The sequence below is a fragment of the Aquarana catesbeiana genome, linkage group LG02 (assembly GCF_042186555.1).
Source record: "Aquarana catesbeiana isolate 2022-GZ linkage group LG02, ASM4218655v1, whole genome shotgun sequence".
In the NCBI taxonomy this organism is placed as follows: Eukaryota; Metazoa; Chordata; class Amphibia; order Anura; family Ranidae; genus Aquarana; species Aquarana catesbeiana.
Window position 1 is genome coordinate 266,184,470 of NC_133325.1, and position 23,796 is coordinate 266,208,265.

Sequence of the window (23,796 nt, forward strand, 5' to 3'; positions counted from 1 at the left end):
ACATATTAATATCTTATACCTACAATAAGTAGGCACACAATACCTAAATTGCAATGCTAACATACAGTTCTTTCCGTTTGGCCCTTTTTGTAACATTACCTGTATTCCCTATGCAATTACCATTATATCCACTAGGTGGCGGTGCCACTAGAGCACTTAAATAGGCTGCAGTTTCTTGTATTCCCTAGCTTGAGAAAGGAGCGCGCCCGAGTGCGCATGCTCTGAAACGCGTCGCCTTACGGCAGTACAGCACATACTCTGGATGTGCGTTCCAGCGTCCCAGCCTCCCAATTGACTACTCGGCGGTGCCCAAGCCTCGTTTTGGATCTTTACTGATACCGGAAGCTTCTACCACACGGACCAGCCGTCAGCAATAGAGGAATAAGACTGTGGACATAGGAGGACGCAATCCTGTTTGGCTATACTGAACTCCCCATGCCGGACTATCTAAGTTTTTAATGTGAGTGTTTTTAATGCATATATTCCATTAAATATACAGTTTTACTAAGAGGCGCCTTTCCTGTTGTTTTTTCTTTGCATATCTGGAGTGGCTTCACCTCCCATCAAAAGGCTGCCCTATCTAGAGACTGTTTGCATCTCACAAAGAGCGCAACGCTCAAAAGGACATTCCTATAGCAACATCTGCATATGACACTAACCATGTAACCTGCGCTATTTGTTTGTTTACTTGTTTACTACATCGTTCTCCCATAGGGATGGTGCCTTAGTTCGGCGAGCTTTTAAATGATGCATCAATAGCATCTGATAGCAATGTGAGATATTCGCTTTAGTTTCCGCACTGGTCTGCAATAAATGAAAAATGGGGGTGCTCGACATAGTCCATTGGGTAGCGCTTCTCTGCTCACCCACCGCATGTCGGAGCTGGAGATAAGGGTAGTACATAGTAGGAGGTAGCTTAAACCTGGCTTGCAATTCAGGGAATGACAGTAACATGACAGTAACTTGCCATTCTGGAATATGTACGATAATCAAGTCACACAACAGGGGCGCCATGTGGGTCCCTGTTTAAGTTTTGCTAGTTCGACATATGAGAAATTCCCCCATATTGGACTATATTCTGTGAATCCAGTCACCTCTTGTAATTGTCTACCCTTATTCCATATTTTCTGGATTAAAGTGAAGGTGGGTGTCAGTTTGTTAGACTTGTGAAACACCTGAGCCTCCAGGCCCATCGGAATTGTCTCCGCTCCAGATCCAATCAGCAGCAGCCGCGCCAACGTGCCGGCTGGATCCTGGGCAATGGAACCAATCAGGTGCTGCATTTGGGCCGTGATATAGTACAGCCAAGGGTTGGGCACTGCCAGTCCTCCACTGTCTTTAGGGTTCTGCAGCTGTACTAATTTAATTCTGGGGGGGCCTGTGTTCCACAATAGACGTCTAAAGAGGGTGTTGACCACCCTAAAGATTTTCAGATGAACCCCAACCGGTGAGTTGTGTAGGAAGCATAGTAGCTGTGGCATCAGTATCATTTTTATTAAATTTGCCTTACCCACCAGCGAAAGTTTAAGATTATTCCAAGTGTTAATTTTGTCTCTAAATCTAGACAGTAAGGGGTGTATATTTAAGTGGCAATAGTCCGCAAGTTTAGGTGATATTTGTATTCCCAGGTATTTGAATGAGGTCACCACCGGGATCGGGCAGGAATCTGGTAGACCCACTGTTTGTTCCCCATCTAGCACCATCAGGGCCGACTTAGACCAATTGATCGTCAGGCCAGAAAAGTGCCAGAATCCTGAAATAATGGTGATCACCTCAGCCAACAAGGTGGTGGTGTCCCCCAGGAAAAGCATCATGTCGTTGGCATATAACATAATCTTCTCGTGAAGGTCACTAAATCTAAATCCTGTAATCCCCTAACTTGCCCTCACCCTGTCTTGTGCCCCTGCCCAAAGCGAAAGCATGAGACATCCTGTCGGACATCCGGATAGTCGGCTGTGGGGAGGCATATAACAGATTAACCCAGGTAATGAATTGGTCCCCAAACCCAAACCTGGACAGCACCGCCCATAGGTATCGCCAGCTAACACTGCCAGTAGGCGTCCTGTTTTCTCCCCTTCCTCATAAAATGCCAACTTGGTGAAAAACCGCTTGCGTTCTGCAGTGGAGGATCTCAAGCGGTCCAGAGAATCCTGGGCCGAAATCCATGCCTCCCTTGCAGAATCTGTAGGATCCATGACATAAGACAATTCCAGCTGACGCACCTGGTCCCCCACCTGTTCCAGTAGAGCTGAGGAGCTTCTTTTAACAATAACTATCTTTGCAATAAACACCCCCCTGAGAAAGGCCTTGAAAGTCTCCCATTTTTGGATTTTATCCGTACAGTGACTGTGTGATTGAAAAAAAATCGATCAATTTGGGTTGCTATGCGCTCAGGGGAAGTGAACAATTTGAGCCAAAATGCATTAAGTTTCCAAGGTGCCTTGGGTAGCGAGGTGGGGGGTTAAGTAATCAACCAGAGAACCACCGGAGAGTGATCAGACACTCCATGGGGAAAATACTCCACCCTGGAAGTGTTGTCCACTATATTGGGCGTGCCTATACAAAGATCAATATGTGACAGTGATCCATGGGTTTTGGAAAAACATGAAAGCGGTTTCGTGCCCGGGTTAGGTAAGCGCCATATGTCTGTCCAACCCACCTCCACCAGTAAGCAGCTCAACGCAGTACCCCTGTTACCCCTTAGGGGGAGAAACCGGGGAATGTCTATCCAATTTAGGGTCTAGATAGCAATTGAAATACCCCATAATCAGCACTGGGACATCAGGCTTACCTGCCAGGTACGTCAGCAACAACTGAAACATATCCCGTGAGAACGGGGGTGGGATATATATAAAAGCTAGCAGCAGTGTTAAAGTATTTAATTTACAGTAAATAAAGACAAATCTACCAGAAGCATCCACCATCAAATCAAGTTCCTGGTATACCAATGCTTTGTGTATCAATACACTCACCCCACTTGAATACGTGGAGTGAGTGGAGTGATATGACTTGCCAACCCAGGCGTATTGCAAACACTCCACATTGTCTCCCAGGAGATGAGTCTCCTGAAAGCCAATGATGGCGGGGTGAAATCTGCGCAAACATGAGGAGATCATGGTCCTCTTGAGGGGGTCATTAACTTGCAAACAGTTAAAAAATATTGAAAAAGGAACCCTTTGTGAGCCATCCAACTCTTATAGAACAGGTTGATTTGGACTGTACAACAGCTCAAGTGTAGTGAATCATATTGCATCAAAAAGTAATTGCCCTGCATGGGGGCTGCACATTGGAAACACAGTGTTGCGCGGCAAAACAGTAGAAAACAAAACAAACTGAAAGAAGTGAAGGCCTTGGATCTAGCCATGATTAAACGCACATAGCCAGCGGTAACATGACCCGTGTGGGCCGTTGCTAGTGGTGAAGATATTGGACAATGAGAAAAGATAACAAAGATATTTTTTGGTGTTAGTCACTCGCTGTGCGATTAACATGTAAAGTTCCTCTTCAGAATGGCGAACAAAAAGAAGAAAAGGGAACTTAGTGCCCTATACTTTCCATTATGTCAACTGCCATACAGGGTCTATCCTGCTCCATTTTCTCAGCCTTGGCGACGGAGATCCTGCTCATTGCGATCAACCCAGGCCTCTGCGTCTTGTGCATTTTCAAAGAATTGGTGTTGTCCTCTGGCCGTCACCCTAAGCTTTGCTGGAAACATTATTGCATATGTTAATTGCAGCCTTTGTAGCCTTTTCTTGACCTCAGAAAATTTCAATCGCCTGCGTTGCACTTCTGCGGAGAAGTCTGGATAAAATGAGATTTTGGCTCCATTATGTGGGACAGTGCCCTTTTCTCTAGCTAGACGTAACACCACCTCCCTATCCTTATAATTCAGGAGTCTAGCCAGTATCGATCGTGGAGGGTTGCCAGGCGGAAGGGGTCGCGGGGGCACCCTGTGTGCCCTTTCCACAGTGTAAATGGGGGAAAAAACTTCTTTGCCAAAAACTTCTTGCAGCCATCCTTCAATAAATGTTGTAGGATCCCGGCCTTCCACCTTTTCAGGGAGCCCCGCTATACGCACATTGTTGCGTCTCAGGCGGTTCCCAATGTCATCTGTTTTACTGAGAGCTTGGAAGGCGTTTTGAGCGGCCATTCTGACATCCCCGTGAAGGGGGGGCAACTGGTCTTCCACGTCGCTCACCCTTCCCTCCACAGCCGCGGTTCTCTCCCTGATCTTTTGAAGATCTTGACGCATGAGAGATACTGTTTCCCTCAGCCCTCCAAATTTCTCCTTTAAATCTTCCACAGAGACAGTGCACTTATGCACAGCGTGCAGGATCTCACTCAGAGAGGGTTGAACACTATCATCAGAAGGGGAGTCATATGGGTCAGACTCTCCCTGCTCTCCAGCTCAGAGGAGCATAAGGGCTGATGTGAGACAGGCAGGGGGAATCAGAGCACCCAGCCAGCTTTTGAGTGTTATATAACATGTCCATGGGTTGCTCTTTGGATTTCAGAGGCTTGTGTGACTTTCCCCCCTGCTCAGCGTTTTTCTCCAGGCCGCACTGTGGTTTAGGAGGCTGAGACTGTCCGGCACCAGCTTGGCCAGCTTGGGGCTCTAAGGCCGCGGCTTCTGCTCGATTCCCCCGGTCATCATCCGCTCAGATCCAACGGCCAGCAGTACTGGACACTTCCAGGAGGTAATAGGCAGCTTTGTGAGGCAAAAACGGGCAAAGTCTATTGCGAGGAAAGGATGAAATGCAGGATCATCAGCGGGAGCTCCGTGCAGCACGTCCGCTCACATGCCTCGTCATACAAAACAGCTATGTCTGCATTTTTTTTTTTTATCCAAAAAGAGTTTTATTAAAGATTTAACACCTTATGATGGAAACTGGAGGAGCCTCCTACTGTGGCCTCGTGGATAAGGTCGGTGAACAAGGTACTTCCCCTCTATAGACTGACGTACGAAAGCAGGCAATGTCCAGGGAAGTTTGACAAAATTTGGTCGTCCTGGATGGACGCTTCTGGGGACCCCGAACCCCCTACCCCATAAGTAAGACACGAAACATAGGAGAGGACATCCTGCATCTCAAGCCTACTCTTCTTATACCCGCTTCTCTTCACCCCCTTCCTTTTTTCTCCCTCCCCCCCCCCCATGTCTTCCTTCATCTTCCCCCCCCCCCCCCTCCCACCTTCTTCTCTCCCCGCTCCCCCCCACCCCCCACCCCCAGACGCCCCTGTCAGGATTGATTGAATACTGGGTTATTTACTTCATATTATCCAAGAATTTTTTTTTTTTTTTTAAGATGACACAAGACATGAGAACTATGGTTAGGTGAAAATTCTGTTGAGTACGCATTTGGAACAACTGATAAACAGTAGTTATTGTTTTAGGGTAAATCCCACTGTAATTATTCTCACCATATTGACTGTACTAAGTTCTTGTACTGTAATGCTGATTTGTTTAATAACATTTTTCTGTTAAAAAAAAAGATTTAACACCTTTAACCGAAACAGTATAATAAAATCTTCTCATCACATAGACCCGATCATCTAACTTTTGACCAAACCTGCCACCATGCAAGGGCATTGCCCCGTACCCATTATGAGAATTCTACCAGCAGTTATACAATTGCTTGACTATAGACTCCAAACACCTCTTCTCCCAATACAAATTTAAATCTTTCTTTGACTCTTTAAAATTATCTAAATTGGCACCCTCCAAAATTTCTACGATCAATGTTACTATCATTCCAGAAGAATTAGCTGCTGTGGTTAAGGACCTCCCTTCACACAAATCACCAGGTCCGGAGGGTTTGTCTTATTTTTATTATAGGACATTCCTCCCAATTTTAAGCCCCTATTTACTTGACCTATTTGCCTCATTGATGAAGGGCACTGTCCCTGATCCTCAGTTTTTGCATGCTGACATTACAGTCCAAAACCTGGAAAAACCCAGTCGCTACCAGATAATTATAGCCCATAGCTCTACTTAATTCAGACTATAAAATATTTACAAACATTTTAGCTAATAGACTCACTTCTATACTCCCTAAACATATACATGAGGATCAGGTAGGTTTCCTCTAGACATGCCGGTGGCAACACCAGAGGCACCATCGACCTCAGATTTACTTGACAAGACTTCCCGCCCCACCCTTTTTCTGAGTTTGGACACTCAGAAGGCCTATGACAGGCTTAGTTGGCCTTATATGTTCGCCACTCTTACACGATTTGGATTTACAGGCCCATTTATTGCAGCCCTTCACGCCCTATACTCCCATCCCACTTCCCAGGTACAGCTGTCCTCTTTTTTGTCCCCCTCTTTCTCTCTTAGCAATGGAACAGGGCTGTCCCCTATCATCCTTACTCTTTATATTGTGCCTAGAACTATTGGCTGAAGCTATACGTTCACATCCTGATAGCTGTGGAGTCTCTTCAAGATAAAAGGGAATACAAATTGTCCCTCTTTGCAGATGACATCCTTTTAACATTGACTAAACCTCATAGCTCCCTCCCAATCTCCACATTCTATTGAATACTTTCGGTATGCTTTCTGGTTATAAAGTCAAGACAGCCAAGACAGAAGCTCTACCCATGAATATCCCCCCTCCACTCCTTACCACATTACAGAACAATTTTTCTTAACACTGGTGTTCTTCTTCTCTTAAATATTTAGGAATACACCTAACTGCATCATACTCCACTCTCTATCATGCCAACTACCCTTCCCTTATTGTGGAAATGGGTTGCCTTCTACTTCAATGAGAAGACTGTCCTCTGTCTCTTCTGGGTAGGATAAATGTTCTTAAGATGCTCCCAAAACTTTTGTACCTTTTTGAAACTTTACCAGTCAGTAACGGTTCCTATGGTACAACTCAAACATCTCCAAAGGTCCTTTATTAAATTTATTTGCGTTAACAAAGCTCATTGGATCGCTAACACTGTAGTGTTTGCTCTTCGTTCCCATGGAGGGCTAGGTGCCCCAGACATTCTCAAATACTACTATGCTACACATCTCAGAGCAGCCATCTCCTGGACAGCATGTTTTGCAACAAGTAGATGGTCGGAATTAGAATTGAGTATAACAAGTCCTGTACATCCTTGTTATATGCTCTGGTCTGATTTACATACGTCTCTCACCCAACTTAGAAGTTGGGTTTGGGTCAGCTCCATAACCTGGTACACCCTACGACCCGTAAACTGCGTTTGTTTCAGGAAATTCATAACAAATTTGAGATCCCAAAAAAACTTTCTCTCATCTTCAAATCAAGCATTATTTTTGCTCTAAAACATTGTCCCTATCCTTGGAAAAACCTACTGTATTCAAATTATTATGTACCCAGGGCCCATATCAACCTGGCCTCATTTCCTCTATATATAAAATTATTCATGAATCTATCCTGCTTACAGAAGTCTCTCATGCTTATATGCGGAAGTGGGCCAAAATCATTCAGACACCTCTATCGCTTCCACAATGGCAAAGAATTTGGGCCTCGATATCTAAAGCCTCGAGATGCGTGGAGCAGAGAGAGACAGCTTACAAAATTCTTATGTTCTGGTACAGAACCCCAGAAGTTCTTCATAAATTTGACCCCTCTGTTCCACAAACATGTTGGAGATGCATTAACGTAACAATGTGGGTACGCACTATCATATTTTCTGAGATTGCAGACGAGATCCGGCCCACTATCTGCTAGGTCTCCCAACTCCTGGGGTCCCTAAGCACACCACAAAATTGATGTCTCTTATTTTATTAGCTGCTAAAAGAGTAATACCCACCTGTTAGTTATCTTCTAACCCTCCTACACAGTCCCTTTTGGTATAGACCATAGCTCACAAACGCAGAATGGAACATATGATGGCAGTCATACTCCTTATCCCACTTTTCAAAGATCTGGGCTCTGTGGGATAATTCTCGATTCAACTCAGAAGCAACTCCCCACATTCCTGATCGAATATCATCCTCTTAATCAGCTTACTCTGGTGCTCTTTCCTATTCCTACCCATATGACTATTGTTTTGCCAAAATCCATGGTGTACTCCCATCTTTTTGTTGTTGTTTTTCTTTTGATGTCTTGAAATGTTATAGTTCTTTATTATGTTATACCTCACTGGCCTGAATATAAAGCCACAATAGGGTTATGAGATACTCTCCTAACATAGTCGGATCCACTGGCCTATAACCCCGACTTCCTATCTTTTGTACGTGATACATGCTCTTTTTATGGCTGGTTATATCTTATTTTATTGTGCTGTTACATGTATATCTTTATTTGATGAGATATGCTTTTTGACTATGATTCTCTGATTGTTATTTGTATTGTTCTGAAAAACCAAATAAATATACAATTATAAAAAAAAAAAAAAAAAAAATGATCCATCAGAAAGCTGCTGGAACCAAGTGCTACGGACAACAGCCATCTCTACCAGATGGAAGGAAAGACCACCTGGATTCAAGCTACTCAGTGCAAAAAAATATTAATGGATATTGAAAGGAATAAAAATATACTTTGGATTGTTGATTGATTTATTTGGATTAAAAATTATATTTCTTTGTTTGGGGATCCTTGAGATTGAGGTATGGGAAAATAACCTTTTCAAATGTTGAAATTATATGCAACCAATAATTAGTGTTTGCTGGGTATGTTCTTATTTACTTCCCCAAATGGGGATGATACCAATTCCTCTGAATTTCACTAAGCTAAACAGGATTACAAGAACCTCCCATACATAGAGGGCTATATTTTATAAAAGCTTATGCCTGGCTTCCCACTAATGTTACATGAACACAATATTTGGGAGGATTTTCTACCTGCTCTGAATACCCTTTAGTGTTCAAAAGTTGTTCACAGAGGGTGACATGGCAGGGTCATGGTTCCCTTGCTGGACAGGATGGGGAATTGAAGCAATGCAAATAATAAATACTTACACTAGAATTGTGGATGAGATAGTTATTCTTACCGCCAATGATATAGGTATATTAAATAAAGAAGTAGAACCCCTTTTCTCAAAGAAATATTACTGATAGTAGTATTACAGCATAGATTGACATTAAAATTGTCTCACTGCAGCTCAAGGTGGGAGGTTATTCAAAATTACTGTTGTAAATAATATACATACACTATTGAAGTGGAATTCCAGTTAAAAGTCATAATTTGCCTTGCTTAGTATATGTAACAAAAAAACTTTTAGGAAGGCAAAGCACAGAGGCAGCGCTCTCAACAGGGAACTCACCTCATAGATTAAAGGAGTTGTAAAGACAGAAGTTTTTTTACCTTAATGCATTCTATACATTAAGATAAAAAAAACCTGTGTGTAGCAGCCTCCCCAGCACCCCTAATTATTTACCTGAGCCCCATGTCTCTCCACCAAAGTCCACAAGTGTCTAAGCCATCCGGGACACTCATTCTGATTGGCTGAGATACAGCAGCGGTGCCACTGGCTCCTGCGGCTGTCAGTCAGCCAATCAGGGGAGCGAGGGGGTGGGGCCGTATCAGGGCTCCATGTTTGAATGGATACACGGATCTCTGACTCAGCTCGGTTGCCCCCATAGACAGCTGCTGGCTGAGGGGGCACTCGATAGGAGGGAGGGGCAAGAAGCAGCAAAGAGGGACCCGAGAAGAGGAGGATCCAGGCTGCTCTGTGTAAAACCAACTGCACAGAGGAGGCAAGTATAGCAAGTTTGTTATTATTATTTGATTTTAAACTAGACTTTACAATCACTTTAAGGGTGGAGTCTTTCACTGGGTGCTCTGGCTCAAATGGCCTCCAAAAAAGAGAGAATAGAGTTCTCCCAAGAGGGCCAAGTCTAGGACACTGTGACTGATTCAAAAAGTTTTATTAAGTAAAAAAAACACTCAACAAGTTAATGAAAAAAGAGACTGGTAGTTTACCTCACAGGTAGTTTAAAAGGTGTCAGGATACCAGCTCACTCCGAGCGTGGCTCTAACCGGACCGATGGGTAGAGGTACAGGGAAGTGATCGATACATGGTGAGAGTGTCTTTAACTAAGACTATTAACACAGCTGTGGTGTTCCTGGCACTGGTTTGCCTCCCCCATCTGACAGCCTCTGGAGATGTATCCGTGTTACTAAGTGACTTTATGTTTAAGCCTGTTCCGTTGATTATCCAAGCATCAGTGAAATCATCCTCCTGCTTCACTAGGTGGAATCTGTTTAGTTATCAAATTCTAAAAGGGACTTATAATCATCCATTTGTGGATAGTCAAATGATACCCTCTATTTTTTGATTCCATGACAGCAACAAACTCACCAACCTGCTCAATATCACCCATACTTAAATGGGCCATTTGATCCACTGCTCTAATCAGAAACCGAAGCTTTACTGTAACTGCAATAGTATCCATTTCTTGGCCTTTGAGAACTGAGATTTTTATATACAAGTCTGAAATTACAGGAGTTACTGGTCTGTCTATAGTGATTGCTCAAATGTGGGTATTGAGTGTGTGTGTGTGTGTATGTGTAGTATGCGTAGCTGTGATCCCCTTTTTAATATATGACAATGTTGTCCTATTTTTAAACTACCTGTGAGGTAAACTACCAGTCTCTTTTTTCATTAACTTGTTGTGTGTTTTTTCTACTTAATAAAACTTTTTGACTCAATCACAGTGTCCTAGACTTGGCCCTCTTGGGAGAACTCTATTCTATCTTTTTTGTTATATGCGATTTAGGGTCACTAGGACTGCATCTTCTGGTTATACCATGTAGATGAAAGATTGATAAATTATATATTTTTCTTATTTTTGATTATTATTAATCACTTTATTATTATGGTTGATCCAGGCAATCAGTTTGTATTTTTCAAATGGCCTCCAGCCATTGAATACGCAGCTCCAAGAAAGATGTAGCCGGCAGCTCCAGAATCCCATGAAAATCTTTATTTGCTACATGAAGGTCAAGATTAAAAACAGCTGTTTTTAATCTTGATCTTCATGTAGCAAATAAAGATTTTCATGGGATTCTGGAGTTGCCTATACATCTTTCTTGAAGCAACAAAAACGTTATTAAGCATTGTCTCAACTGCCAATTGTTTAGATTAGAAACAGCAGTCTAAGCTTGACAATCAGCAATCTCCCGAGCATTACCAACAATGGTGTGCCCGGGCAGCTGAATCTGTCTGCTCACAGGCACTCCCTTAAACTGTTGCCTCGTATATATCTGTGTATTAATTTCAGCAAACCTCTGATTAGCTTTGCCCCTATCCCACCTGGCCGCACCCCCATGCCTCCTAGCCTTGCCCCATCTCACCTGACCGATCACGCCCACCCCCACCTGGCCTCGCCCCCACCCATTAACATCATCATCAGCAATGTACTACAGCTCCTCCAATCCTCCCAGGTCCCTATCCTCCAGAAATGATGATACTAGGAGGCAGTGGACACACCCAACAGCTGCCCTGCAGAAGTGAAGGCAAGGGCTTTGCAGTCATATGACATGAGGAATTTGTAAGTCAAATAAGGAAGAAAAAAAACATTTTTAAAATTCAAACTACGAGGATGAAATATTATTGTGGTATCCGATTGTAGGGAGTCGAATAAAAAAAAAGTCTTTCCTTCCACTTTAAGGGATACCTTGACAAGATAAAAGAATTACAAGATAAGCCTAGAGATACTGTATTACTAAAGATGGATGGAAGGTTTTGGTGACTTCTTGTATCAAATAAAATTGTTTGTTTTTTATAACTGTTATTCTGAGAAATCTAGGAGAGACTTAAACAAGACACTGTCTTTCTGCACAAAGCAGGAGCTGCCAGTAGTCGAATGAAAATAAGAGTATAATTATGTTAAATAAACAAAAGGAGGGAAATGACAAAGAAATACACTGTATTGTCCATTTCAGCACAAGAGCCTCCATTTTGTTTATCAGTTTTACAATAACCATTTTGTATATAGACTAAACTGTGAGCACAATGCAACGCCGCTCCCCCACCAACCTTTTCTTCTAATTTTGCAACTTTTAGAGATAGCTGCTGATATATGAAATGTGACCCTATTCAATTTGTTGCTTTTTTAAAAAACATCTCATCTCACACCACCCCTTCCTTATTTTGTGTAGAAATTAGAATGCAAGAATAAAGCAATTAGAGCCAAATGTCTCATCACAAATCTGTTCTCATGGAATTGCATAATTAGTTTCAGGGCTTTTTTTCAGCTGGAATTTGGTGGAACTCAGTTCCACCACCTCTGTCTCAGGCCCTCTGCTCCCTGCTGACCACTATTACTTGAAAACACAAAAGTCCGGCTTCTATGCTTACAAGTGACAGCTTGTTCCTCAATGGCTCCCACAGATCAGATCTTCGAGTGGCTCCCACTGAGTGAAGGATGGGGAAAAGAGAGATGCAGGTAAACGGGGTGCAGTGCAAATGCCAACATCACCACTGAATGATCTCACAGCAAGTGAGAGAGGTGGAACCAACTACAGTATGTGGGAAGGTACTAGAGCTGGCTGGGTGCTTCAGCTTAATACAGAAACAAAAATAAAACACGTGGAAGATGGTGTAGCTTTTAAGGAGATGGGGAGAAGATGGGGCAGTAGAGGGGGGGTTGCATGCAGAGGTCAGAGCTGAAGAGGGGTTAACGTGAGATGTGGATGGGGGATGCAGAGGTAAGCAGCTGTGGAAGAAAGGCTGAATTCTGCACTCTGTGTGTAGCGCACCGCTAAACTCTGCACTCTGTATGCAGTGCACCCCTGAACTCTGCACTATTTACATAGCACACCCTGAACTCTGCAGTCTGTGTGTAACCCCCTCCCTGAACTCTGCACTCTGTACATAATGCACTCCTGGTATTTAATGACCCTGTTAAGACCCTCCCACTGTTAGTGAAATTTGACCACACCCACTATTTGATGCGGTTTGGAGGGTGTGTGTAAGGGACGGGGTGGTCGTGATTGAGTTCCTGTACCTATTTTCCGAGTAAAAAAGCCCTGCTTAGTTTTATTTTCAGCGCCTCGACCAGAAATACCCAAAACACACATGGTTAAAGACTAAAGATCGTACGTAGGTGGATTTTCATTCTCACACTTTCATTCATCTTGTTAAAATAGTTTGGAGTGTAGACCAGCTTAACTGTCTTTCATTATCACATCTGGGGGATTAAAGTGATACCACCTAGAGTATAAGTGGTTAGAACACCTCTGGGTACCCGTTGGAGTTAGATTGCATAGACCTATTTATATCAGTTCCTACCCATAAAGGAGCTCAGAATCCAATGTCTGTAGCACAATTACACTAGCGACAATTTGGGAAAAAGCCAACTAATCTAATAAATATGTTTTTGGATTATGAGGGAAAACCTACACAAATATAAAAATCATATTCCAGGTGGCATTTGATACTCTCAGTTGCAAGGTAAGAATGCGACAAACCCAAAATAGGTCATTATGAGGGTCCTATAATAACATTGTAAAGAGACACATTGTAATTTCCATTAAAACTCCTGAACATTTTAAGGATAGCTTCTGCAGAATGAAGCATACGTTTTATGGTAAAATGTTCTGGAGAACACCAGTGCCACATTAGCTTGCCTATGTGGACTAGTTCTAAACTTCTACAGACTATTGACTACTGCTGTACATTACAAACAAAAAATAATAATAATAAAAAAAATAGGGACTTTATATTTTTCATTTGTAGTTATTTTGGGATGATACCTTCAGGATACTTGATTTAAGTCTGATTTAAATGCCACCTGACATGTTTAAAAATTTCGGATACTAAAAGGTTTAGATGACCGTGGACAGTGAAAACATAAAACTGTGTAAACATTTTAAAAAACTCTGAAGAGCACATCTCTATTTGAAAAAGACTTTCATTAGCACTTATATTGAAATGCTCCTCCTTCTCAACCCTTTTGGGGCATATAGCTAGTTTCTCCTCAGTGGAAAGCACTAAAACACTTCTATGAGAAATGTATGCATACTGTAGGCTTATCTCCTATAAAGGAAAGAAATGTAAAAAAATGTAAGCAAATTACAAACGTAACCAGCAGCCATTGTAGTTAAATAGCTGACAGGGAGTGCGGTTTTCCTGAGTGGATGATTAAAAATGCACATCTGTTTACAGTGTGTGCACACGCCACACTTATGCTGCCTGTGATTAGAAGGCTTTTTGACTGCTGTGAACCAATCACAGCAATCACAAGTGCAAACGCTGGCTGAGTTTACCAGACCTCCCCTTGTTCTCACAACAGCTGCTGATCACTTCTACTCTTGCCCCTACCGTACTCCAGCTTACAGAAGGAGATCACCTTGACAAATTTAGGTACAGTGTTTTTATAGTGTATTTTACTAAATTAACCTCAACTAGTAATATCCATATATTTAGCATATTCATAGCAGCTATATGCAAAACATATAATGAACTGTGTGCACTGCAGTTGCACGCGATTCATGTGCCTTATGCATCTGACAGATCCTCAGAACATTACTAAATTAGCTTGCCATCTGCCATCCAAAAGCCAGATTTAACCCACTACCTGCTTAAAAAATGAAATAGCTTTGGTCTACTTTCCAAAAAGGTCATTTTGGGGGTTTTGGACCTTTCCTGGAATTTTTTTTTCTTGGTATTTTACAAGGGAAACTTTTTTTTTTTTTTTTTTTTTTTTTTTAGTTTTTGGTCTTAATTTTATTATAGGACAGAATAAAAATAAACAAACCTAATAAAATGATCTAAGAATTATTTGGGTAAACTACTGAATGACAGAGTAATTGTCAAGTCAAACTATCACAGTACTGAACTGAATAATAGTCTGGAAAGGATAGGAGCATAACATGCTAGCATTGGTAGTTAAAAGGTCAGTTCAGCTTTTCATACAAAATGAAAAGCTGAACTAACTCATCACACCCACCCGACCCCTCAGGGCAGACAATTTATCTCCCGATCTTCCGCAGCCCTCCCCAGCCGATATAATGGTCCAGCACTTTAAAATCACTACACAGTACTGAAGGATGTGTAACAGCATAACATGAACAATGGTAAGCATACACTAGTCAGTGCTGGCTACTTTATCATACAGACCAATAAAGATACTTCTAAAGATCCTTTCTCCCGGGCAGGCATCCTGGAACAAGGCAGAGATTCTTATTGGCCGGTGTGGTCAGTTTAGGGATGTTTTAAAGTGTTGGACAGTCATACCGGCTGAAGGGGGTGCCAGAGCAGGGCATACGAGGTACATGCAGTGGGGACTGGAGCGGTCAGGAGGGTGTTGTGAGTTAATTCACCTTTTCATTTTTGTGAAAAAGGTTAACTAATCCATTAAAGAATTTGAAAGAGAGAAAAGGTTATTTTACCAACCAATACATCAATTTGCAGTACTATTGCAGGAATTGTTCACCTATATACTTACTGGGTATTTATAGGGGGACCTCATACCAAAAATCAAAAGTACCAATGTCAAGTACCCCCTATGTTGAGGGCATTTTTCTAATTTCTTAATGTTGGCTTTGTTTACATTCTGCTATTAGTGAGGAATCCCCCCCGCTGACAGCAGGGGTGAGTCACTGGTTCTTAGTAGCTAGCACCCGCCAGCATCCTAACAACAAAAGGCAAAACTGGATGAAAAACCGATGAAAAAAAATGGAGGCAAAAATGGACGTTGCCTGTTTAAATCTGTTTGACTCCGCTCAGGTCCTTTATACAGAACAGTGCAGAGACTGGTTCCGTTTAGAAAAACGGACCCGAATGGACACAGATGTAAACGGATGATCATCTGTTTATATCTGTTTACCCATAGAAATGATTTGCTGTCGGTATTTCATCCATCAACGGATGGATTAAAAATAGACAAACGTAACACCAACGTGAAAAAAGCCTTAGATGCAAAGTGGAAGATAAATATCACATTAACTGAACCAAATTGATACAATTCAGTACAGAAGCAAACAATCATTTTAACAGGGTTAAAATATTTTGAATTAATTTAAACAACTTGTGTTAGACGGCCAATCAAGTCTTTTAATCTTAGCATGACTATGGAATGAACCTGTGTTTAAAAACAATAATTTTCTTTACCTGATCTTGATATAAAGTCAACATACGTCTTTTCACTGGTCAGAATGGAAGGATTCAACCGAGTAACTATGTTGGGCTGCTCCATTAAAAAATCCACGGCATCTGAATTCTCATTAAGCAGACCCTGTTTTAAATACAATGAAAGGAAACACAAATTAGTGATATCAAAACATGTATATGGGGTTCCTGGATTATGGCCTATTTACCTTAACTGCAAACAACTATTTCCACATGGCTTAATCAGCAGTAGTATACATTGAGGTAAATGGTCCCACACACAATACAGATTACAACACACCTAAAAACTATTAAGCCATTTTAGTGTGCTAGCAAAGAATTTCATATCTTAAAATAATGTTTGCTTTGAGATGCAGCAGATTTTTATACTTGGTTAAGTTTTCTTCCATTTGATCTTTTTATCTTTACTTTAAATATGAAACAAAAGATTTTGACTCCTGTTTAGAATAATTCCTTTTTAGTCAGATTTTGTAACATAAAAACGTATTACTTAACCACTAGCCGACCAGCTCATGTAGATATGCTGCAGAAGGTTGGCTCTCCTGAATGAATGAATCGACGCACCTGTACATCGGTCCATGCAAGTAGCATAGCGGGCACGCGCCACGGGAGAGTGTCCGCAGACTCCATGTCCGCCGGCGACCCCGCAATCTCGGTGAGGAGAGGCAGAACGGGGAACTGTCTATGTAAACAAGGTGATTTTCATTTCTGCCTAGTGACATGACAGAGATCTACTGTTCCCAGCAATCGGTAACAGTGATCTCTGTCATGTTCCTGGCAGCCCATCCCCTTACAGTTAGAACACACCCAGGGAACACACTTAACCCCTGGATCGCCCCTAGTGTTAACCCCTTCCCTGCCAGTGTAATCTTTACATTGATCAGTGCATTTTTATACCACTGATCAATGTAATAATGTCACAGGTCCCCAAAAAGTGTAATTTGGGGTCAGATTTGTCAGCCGCAATGTCGCAGTGCTGCTAAAAAAAAAAAATTGCAGATCCCTGCCATTACCAGTAAAAACAATTAAAAAAAAAAAAGTCCCTAAATCTATCCCATAGTTTGTAGACGCGATAACTTTTGCGCAACCCAATCAATATACGCCTGTTGCGATCTTTTTTACCAAAAATATGTAGAAGAATATATATTGGCTTAAACTGATGAATACATTTTTTTTTTAGATTTTTTTTGGATATGTATTATAGCAGAATTTTTTTTATTGTTGGTCTTTTTTTGTTTATAGCTCAAAAAATAAAAACCGCAGTGGTGATCAAATACCACCAAAAGAAAGCTCTATTTTTGGGTAAAAAAGGATGTCAATTTTGTTTGGGTACAGTGTTGCACGACCACACCGCGCAATTGTCAGTTGAAGCGACGCAGTGCTGTATCGCAAATAAAGGCCTGGTCATTAAAGCGGAGGTCCGCCCACCGCTGCAAAAATTAAAAGCCAGCAGCTGCGCATACTGCAGTTGCTGACTTTTAATAATCGGAAACTTACCTGTCCTGGAGTCCAGCGATGTCACCGCAGCTGATGTTTCCATCAGCTGTTGGGTGCATGCCGCCTCCATTGCGAGTAAGGGAACCCGGCAATGTAGCCTTACTGCTTTACGAGAACTTTATAGTGTTCACCTACTATTTATCTGCACTGAACTTTGGTTTCTTGTGTCACCATAAGGAAACCTAGCGTGGCTGCAAAGAGACTGCACAAGACATCAGCAGTACTGATATACAGCAATGAATGAGGAAAACAGATGAAAACAATTTTAATAAAAATTAGAAAACTGGCAATTGTTTCTTATACAAGGGGATTCAGCAAGATAAATTTCATTCAGTTAGGTTGAGTAAGATGTAAACCCAATTCCCTCAACCTAAACTAGCCATTAGCAGCTGTATTATCATTCGCATAATACACCAAAACCATCTGCAGCAAAGTGACAACACAACAAAATATTTACATAAAAAAATAGGATTTTATACTTACTATTCTATTTCTAATCAACTAATCTACTAATCTACTAATCTATTTTTTGAAGTTCAGGGACACAGGAGTTCAGACTGTCGGGTTATACTGCTAACTTCAGGAGCATTTGAACACTGGCAAACAAAAAAATTACGCCAACTCAATATACCCCTCCTACTCCCAGCACTCCTCAATTTTGTGGAAATACAATTTCTTAGAATATGATCATAGATGCAGAGGGGTGGGGGCCTATGCCCCTCAATGAACTCCAATAAATGGATTTATGGTAAGGCTTCATGCACATGAGACGCCGGTGCAAACTCTGCTGAACACATGTTTTTAAAAGCTGAAACTGGTGTTTAGAAACACCCATTTTGCCGCATTTACATGCCGTGTTTAGCGGCGTTTTACCGCGTTTGCGTCTAGAAGCAACTGCAGAGCAAAGAATTACATTTTGTGACTCAAATTTTGGGCCCTGTATCTCAGGGCCACTTTGTGCTAGGAACCCCAAATTTGGTGTGAAAACACAGTGGAACTGGCACTAGAACATATCCAAATTTGGGGTTCCTAGCACTAAGTGGCCCCAAGATATGGGGCCACAAATTCAGTTTGCACAATGTTTGCGACCCGACTTTGGGGCCCTGTATCTAGGGGCCAATTGGTGCTAGGAACCCCAAATTTGGATATGCTGCAGTTCCACTGTGTTTGCACACCAAATTTGGGGTTCCTAGCACCAAGTGGCCCCGAGATATGGGGCCCCAAAGTCGGGTCGCAAAATGTCATTTTCTGCTGCAGAAGTGCTTGACATTTTGTGACCCATATCTCAGGGCCACTTAGTGCTAGGAACCCCAAATTTGTATATCTTGTAGTGCATGTTCCACTGTGTTAGCACACCAAATTTGGGGTTCCTAGCATCAAGTGGCCCCAAGATATGGGGCCCCAAATACGGGTTGCAAAATGTCATTCTCCGCTGCAGAAAAGTGCTTGACATTTTGTGACCCGACTTTGGGACCCCGTATTTCGGGGGCCACTTGGTGCTAGGAACCCCAAATTTGGATATGTTGTAGTGCTAGTTCTACTGTGTTTGCACACCACACCAAAGCTTTCTAGCACCAAGGGGCCCCGAGATATGGGGCCCCAAATTCGGGTCACAAAATGTCATTCTCTTCTGCAGTTTACCATCATATTTCTGTGTTTTCTGGTCCAAAAAATAGGGTTCCTTTAAAAACCTTTATAAAAACGAAACGCGGCTAAACGTGGTACCGGCGTTTAGCCGTGTTTGGCGTCTGAAATGTGGAAAACTTCTGCGTCTGAACCCATTTTTTTGCTTCTTGAAAAAACAAGGTTAAACACAACTGCCTAAAAACGCCAAAAAACTAGACTGTGTACATGGACACATAGGATAATATTGAATGAGTTCAGGGGCAGTTGAAGAAAGTGTCCAACTGCCTCTGAACGCGTTTAACAGCGTCTCGTGTGCATGAGGCCTAAGTACAACAATCCCATTTTCTTTCATTAAGGGATACAGGAAGTATATGAACTTCAAGCATCCAAAAGCAGTTAAACACATCAAGAAATGCTAACAGGCCCAATTGAAATAACAGAGAACTGAAGACTGCCTGCAGCTTAGAGTGCTGCCTGAAGGACCTTATGTTGGAAGATGGCAACAGATGAGGTCTGAACATCCACCTGGTAAAACTTAGGGCTCATGCACATCGGACGTTTGAAAAACGCCAGCGCTGCTGCCAGGAAAAAGTAGCGTTAAAAAAGTATTTTTAGCCGCGTTTTTGAATAACATTTATGGGCGTTTTTTGGCATTAGCGTTTTTTTCTTTCCTTCAGTAAAAACACTCCCTATAATGTAAAAACACCTAAAAACACCAAACGCGTCTTAACGTGGCTAACAGCTTGTTACAGCGTTTAAAAGCATTTTTAGTGCTCCTAACGTCTGCACAGGCAGACGTTTTTTCCTACTGCCTCTAAACGCTTATGCCTCCAAATGCCTCTGGCAGTTTATGTGTGCATGGACACATAGGCTAACATGGAGGGGCATTTAGAGGCGGTTAACATCTTTCGAACCGCCACACATGCCGATATACGTCCTAACTTTGAAGTGGAATATCGTTGTTATGGAAGGAGTTAGCTGCCATAACCCTGGTATCCTCTTCTTCGGCCAGCGGTCCCGTTTCCGATAATAATGGTCACTGCGGCAGATTCGCCGCAAGATCACTTATCGACGGCGGGAGAGGTGCCCCCCCGCCGTGATCCGGTGCCCTCTGCCGCTTACCGGAGCCGTCGGCATCGGTGGAGGCGATCATATCTTCTCCCTTGCTGGGTATGAAGACGAGTGAGGGGAAGATGTCCCACCAAGTTCGTGTGCAGAAGCGAACGCATACGTGAGTAGCGCCCGCATATGAAAATGGTGTTCAAACCACAAACGTGAGGTATCACTGCGATCGGTAGAGCGAGTGCAATAATTCTAGCCCTCCTCTGTAACTCAAAACATGCAACCTGTAAAATTTTTTAAACGTCGCCTATGGAGATTTTTAAGGGTAAAAGTTTGTCGTCATTCCACAAGCGGGCGCAATTTTGAAGCGTGTCATGTTGGGTATCAATTTACTCGGGGTACATTATCTTTGACAATATAAAAAAAAAAGGTCGTCTTATTTTTTAATTTAAAAAAAGTGTATTTTTTCCATAAAAAGGGCGCTTGTAAGACCGTTTGTAGTAGTATTGTAGCGACCGCCATTTTATTCTCTAGAGGGTGTTAGAACAAAAATGTATAATGTTTGGGGGTTCTAAGTAATTTTCTAGCAAAAAACTTAAACAACAAATCTCAAAAAGAGGCTCGGTCTTTAAGTGGTTAAAAAAAAAAAAAAATGTCAGACGCCCCTAACAGCAGCTATAAAAATGTCCTGTGCGCATGAGCCCTTAGAAAAGACCAGGTGACGGCTTTGCCGATCTGGGAGAAAAATAGCCTGATGCTGAAAAGTCTAAGAACCATTCACATATTTAATACAGAATAGAAAAGGGTTAAACACAATCCTTAAGAACATGATTTTGAACATCGATCTGTGAGTCACTGGGAAATTATCAGCCAGAGCGATGATCGATCCCTTTGAGTCACAGGCAAGTACAATGACCTGACTGAGATGAAAGGCTGAATCTACCTTAGGAAAGAAGTGCTAGGCCTCAACACCACCTGTGTAAGACCAAAAAAGGTTAATAACAATAGCTGCCAGCTCAAACACATACCTCCCAGAGGCGATTTAAAAACCAAATAAAGTGAGTTAGAGTGGAAAGGCGAACAACCGTAAAAGATTCAAAAGGTGACTCTGGAGCAAGCTCCAAATCGCAGAGACCAGGTCCTTGATGGTGATAAGGCCAATTGCTAGTCCACACCCTCCTGCATAAAGAGCCAGAATTCATCCCACAGAGAATTTCCTACAGTGAAAGTTTCTAACTTCGTGCCATGTGATGAAGTATGCCTTTCACGTGTGATGGTAGACCTAGCTGAAGTAGAACTCTGAGCTATGAGCATTGTGGAGATCACCGATTTGGAGAGGTCTCTGCTCTAAGAACTTGGACATGCCATTAAAGCCAGCAACTGAGAAGCAGGATGGGAAATTGGTTCTTGGGACAGAAGATCTGGACCATCTGAAATAGCCTATTAAGTGCTTTCCAGGAGTTTCATCAGGTCTCCCTGGTATAGTCTGGAACTATGAGGATCCCCAGAATGCCCTTCATCTTGATCCTGGGGGGGGGCAGTGAGGAACACAATTCAAAGAAGGAAAGGCATAGATCAGACTGTACTGAGTTCACAGAGCATCCATTACTCTTGTTGAACTTAGAAATCCACATCCAGAGTCTCTTCACCTATAACCCTTTATACTGGAACTGCTATGAGTGTAGGGACCACTCTTCCAGGTTCATGTGCTGCTCACCGAAGTAATTTGCCTCCCAAATGGCCACACCTGGGAAGTAAATGGCAGAAAAGCCTGGAACATGAAGTACTACAAAGGAAAGGATCCTTTCTACCTTTCTGGTCGCAGCAAATCTTCTGGTTTCTCTTTAATTATTGGTACACACCACTGCTGTGGCATTGTCTGACTAAGATCACCTTCCAGACAGGGTGTTCAGCATAGCAAGGACAGCTAGACCACCCGAAGTTGCAGGATGTTAAATGTTGACTGGTAGACAAGGTTTCCTCTGATGTCCAAGTTCCCTGCACCAACAGAATGTCCAGGGTTCCTCCTCAGCTCGACAAGAATTATGAGGCTATTCCATTAGAAGGAAGGACTTCATTAACTCCAGATCAGAATTCCTTAGCCACCAGATCAGGGAAAACCTGGCCTTTGGGTGCCAGATGAATCACTCGGTCCAAGGACTGGACCGGCTGAACAACACTGGAATGTTGTGGGGTTTGTAGTAAAACTGGGCAAATGGAACTGCCTTGAAAGAGGCTACAACCAGCTCCAGAACACTCATGCTGAAAAAAAAAAAAAAAAAAGGATTTAGGCAACTCCAATCTCCAGGCAGTCCAGTGCAGACTTACAATGGAGCTATATTCAAGCTATGTTGTTTGCATCTTTGCGAACACCTGAAGTGCAGAAGACTGATCGAATGAATGGGAAGAAACTTATCAGTCAAGCCTGGGTCACATGGGCAAGTTTGGTAAGGTGTTTCGGCTCATGGAGGAAGGACCACATTGGTGTGAATGAGCATAGAGACATTTGTTTTGTTTACATATGGGAGCACAATTTTATGGATAGTTAATTTCTTTGTTTTGGTGATAATACACTATTGAGTTTTTTCTTTTTTGGGGTACACCTTTGAGAGGAGGTTTAACATGGGAGTTCTTCGAATAAAGACAATGATTTAAAGTAATATGAGATATAAAGTTTGTGTTTTGGCAAGAGCATAGGCAATTGGGCAGTAGAGAAGTCACAGAGACATTGTGGATTTTGGTGGCATGTACATATGCAAGCACAACATTAGAGATTATGTTTTATGTATAAGAAGGTTTACACATAGTAGTTTTTATTTTTTTGACGATACACGTGAGGATTAAGATGACACAAACAGTGTGGTGGTAAAGCTCTATCGGACACATTTATTTTGACATGTGTTGGTGAATCCGGTACCTGGGAACCAGGCTTGAACATTAAAACATGAACGTTTAGGTCTGGGAGTAATGAAAATAACTTATTGGTGAACAGGAATGAGCCCTCCCATACTGAGACCTAGGCTTCTTCCTGTTCTGGGGCAGATGGGTACTCTTGCCTTTTTTTGCATGCCAGTTCCATAGCGCAACACTTTACCCAAAGAGTCCACCTCATATGGGAAATACGATGGGTGACCTTTAACAATCTGTCCTCACAGTAAGTCAAGATTGCAAGCATGAGTTCCAAATACTCCACATTTACAGGATCAACTTGCATAGTAACCAGCTCTCAGCTGATGGCCTTTGCCCAGTCAGTTAAAGTTTGGTAGATTAGGGTCAATGCTAGGGCAGGTTGCAAAGCAGGGCCTGCCAGAGAGAACAAGGCCTCCAAGTCCTTGTCGATGGAGTTATTAAAACACCGGTGCAACCTTCGTAGGGATGGTTGAGCCCTTGTTAAGATGCAGTCATCTTTTTTTAAACTAATTTCTCCTCAAATATGCACAGGGCCGCTAAGTGTTTGGGAGGAGTTGTCACGGTTCTTTTGGTCCCTCTAAAGGATGACTGCCAACACTGTATTCACTAGAAAGGTCTTTAACAGTCATGGGGATTCTAAAATAACCTAGACAA

General features: G+C 42.3%; 1 protein-coding gene across 2 annotated transcripts in view; it reads right to left on the reverse strand.

Annotated features, from left to right (window-relative positions):
* The window catches only part of UGGT2 (UDP-glucose glycoprotein glucosyltransferase 2), a 670,166-nt gene that overhangs the window by 410,907 nt on the left and 235,463 nt on the right, over positions 1–23,796 (reverse strand). For both annotated transcript variants that reach the window (XM_073614383.1, XM_073614382.1), the window contains exon 18: positions 16,030–16,153. In XM_073614383.1, coding sequence (XP_073470484.1) covers positions 16,030–16,153 — 124 coding nt within the window. The remainder of the gene's footprint in view (positions 1–16,029; positions 16,154–23,796) is intronic.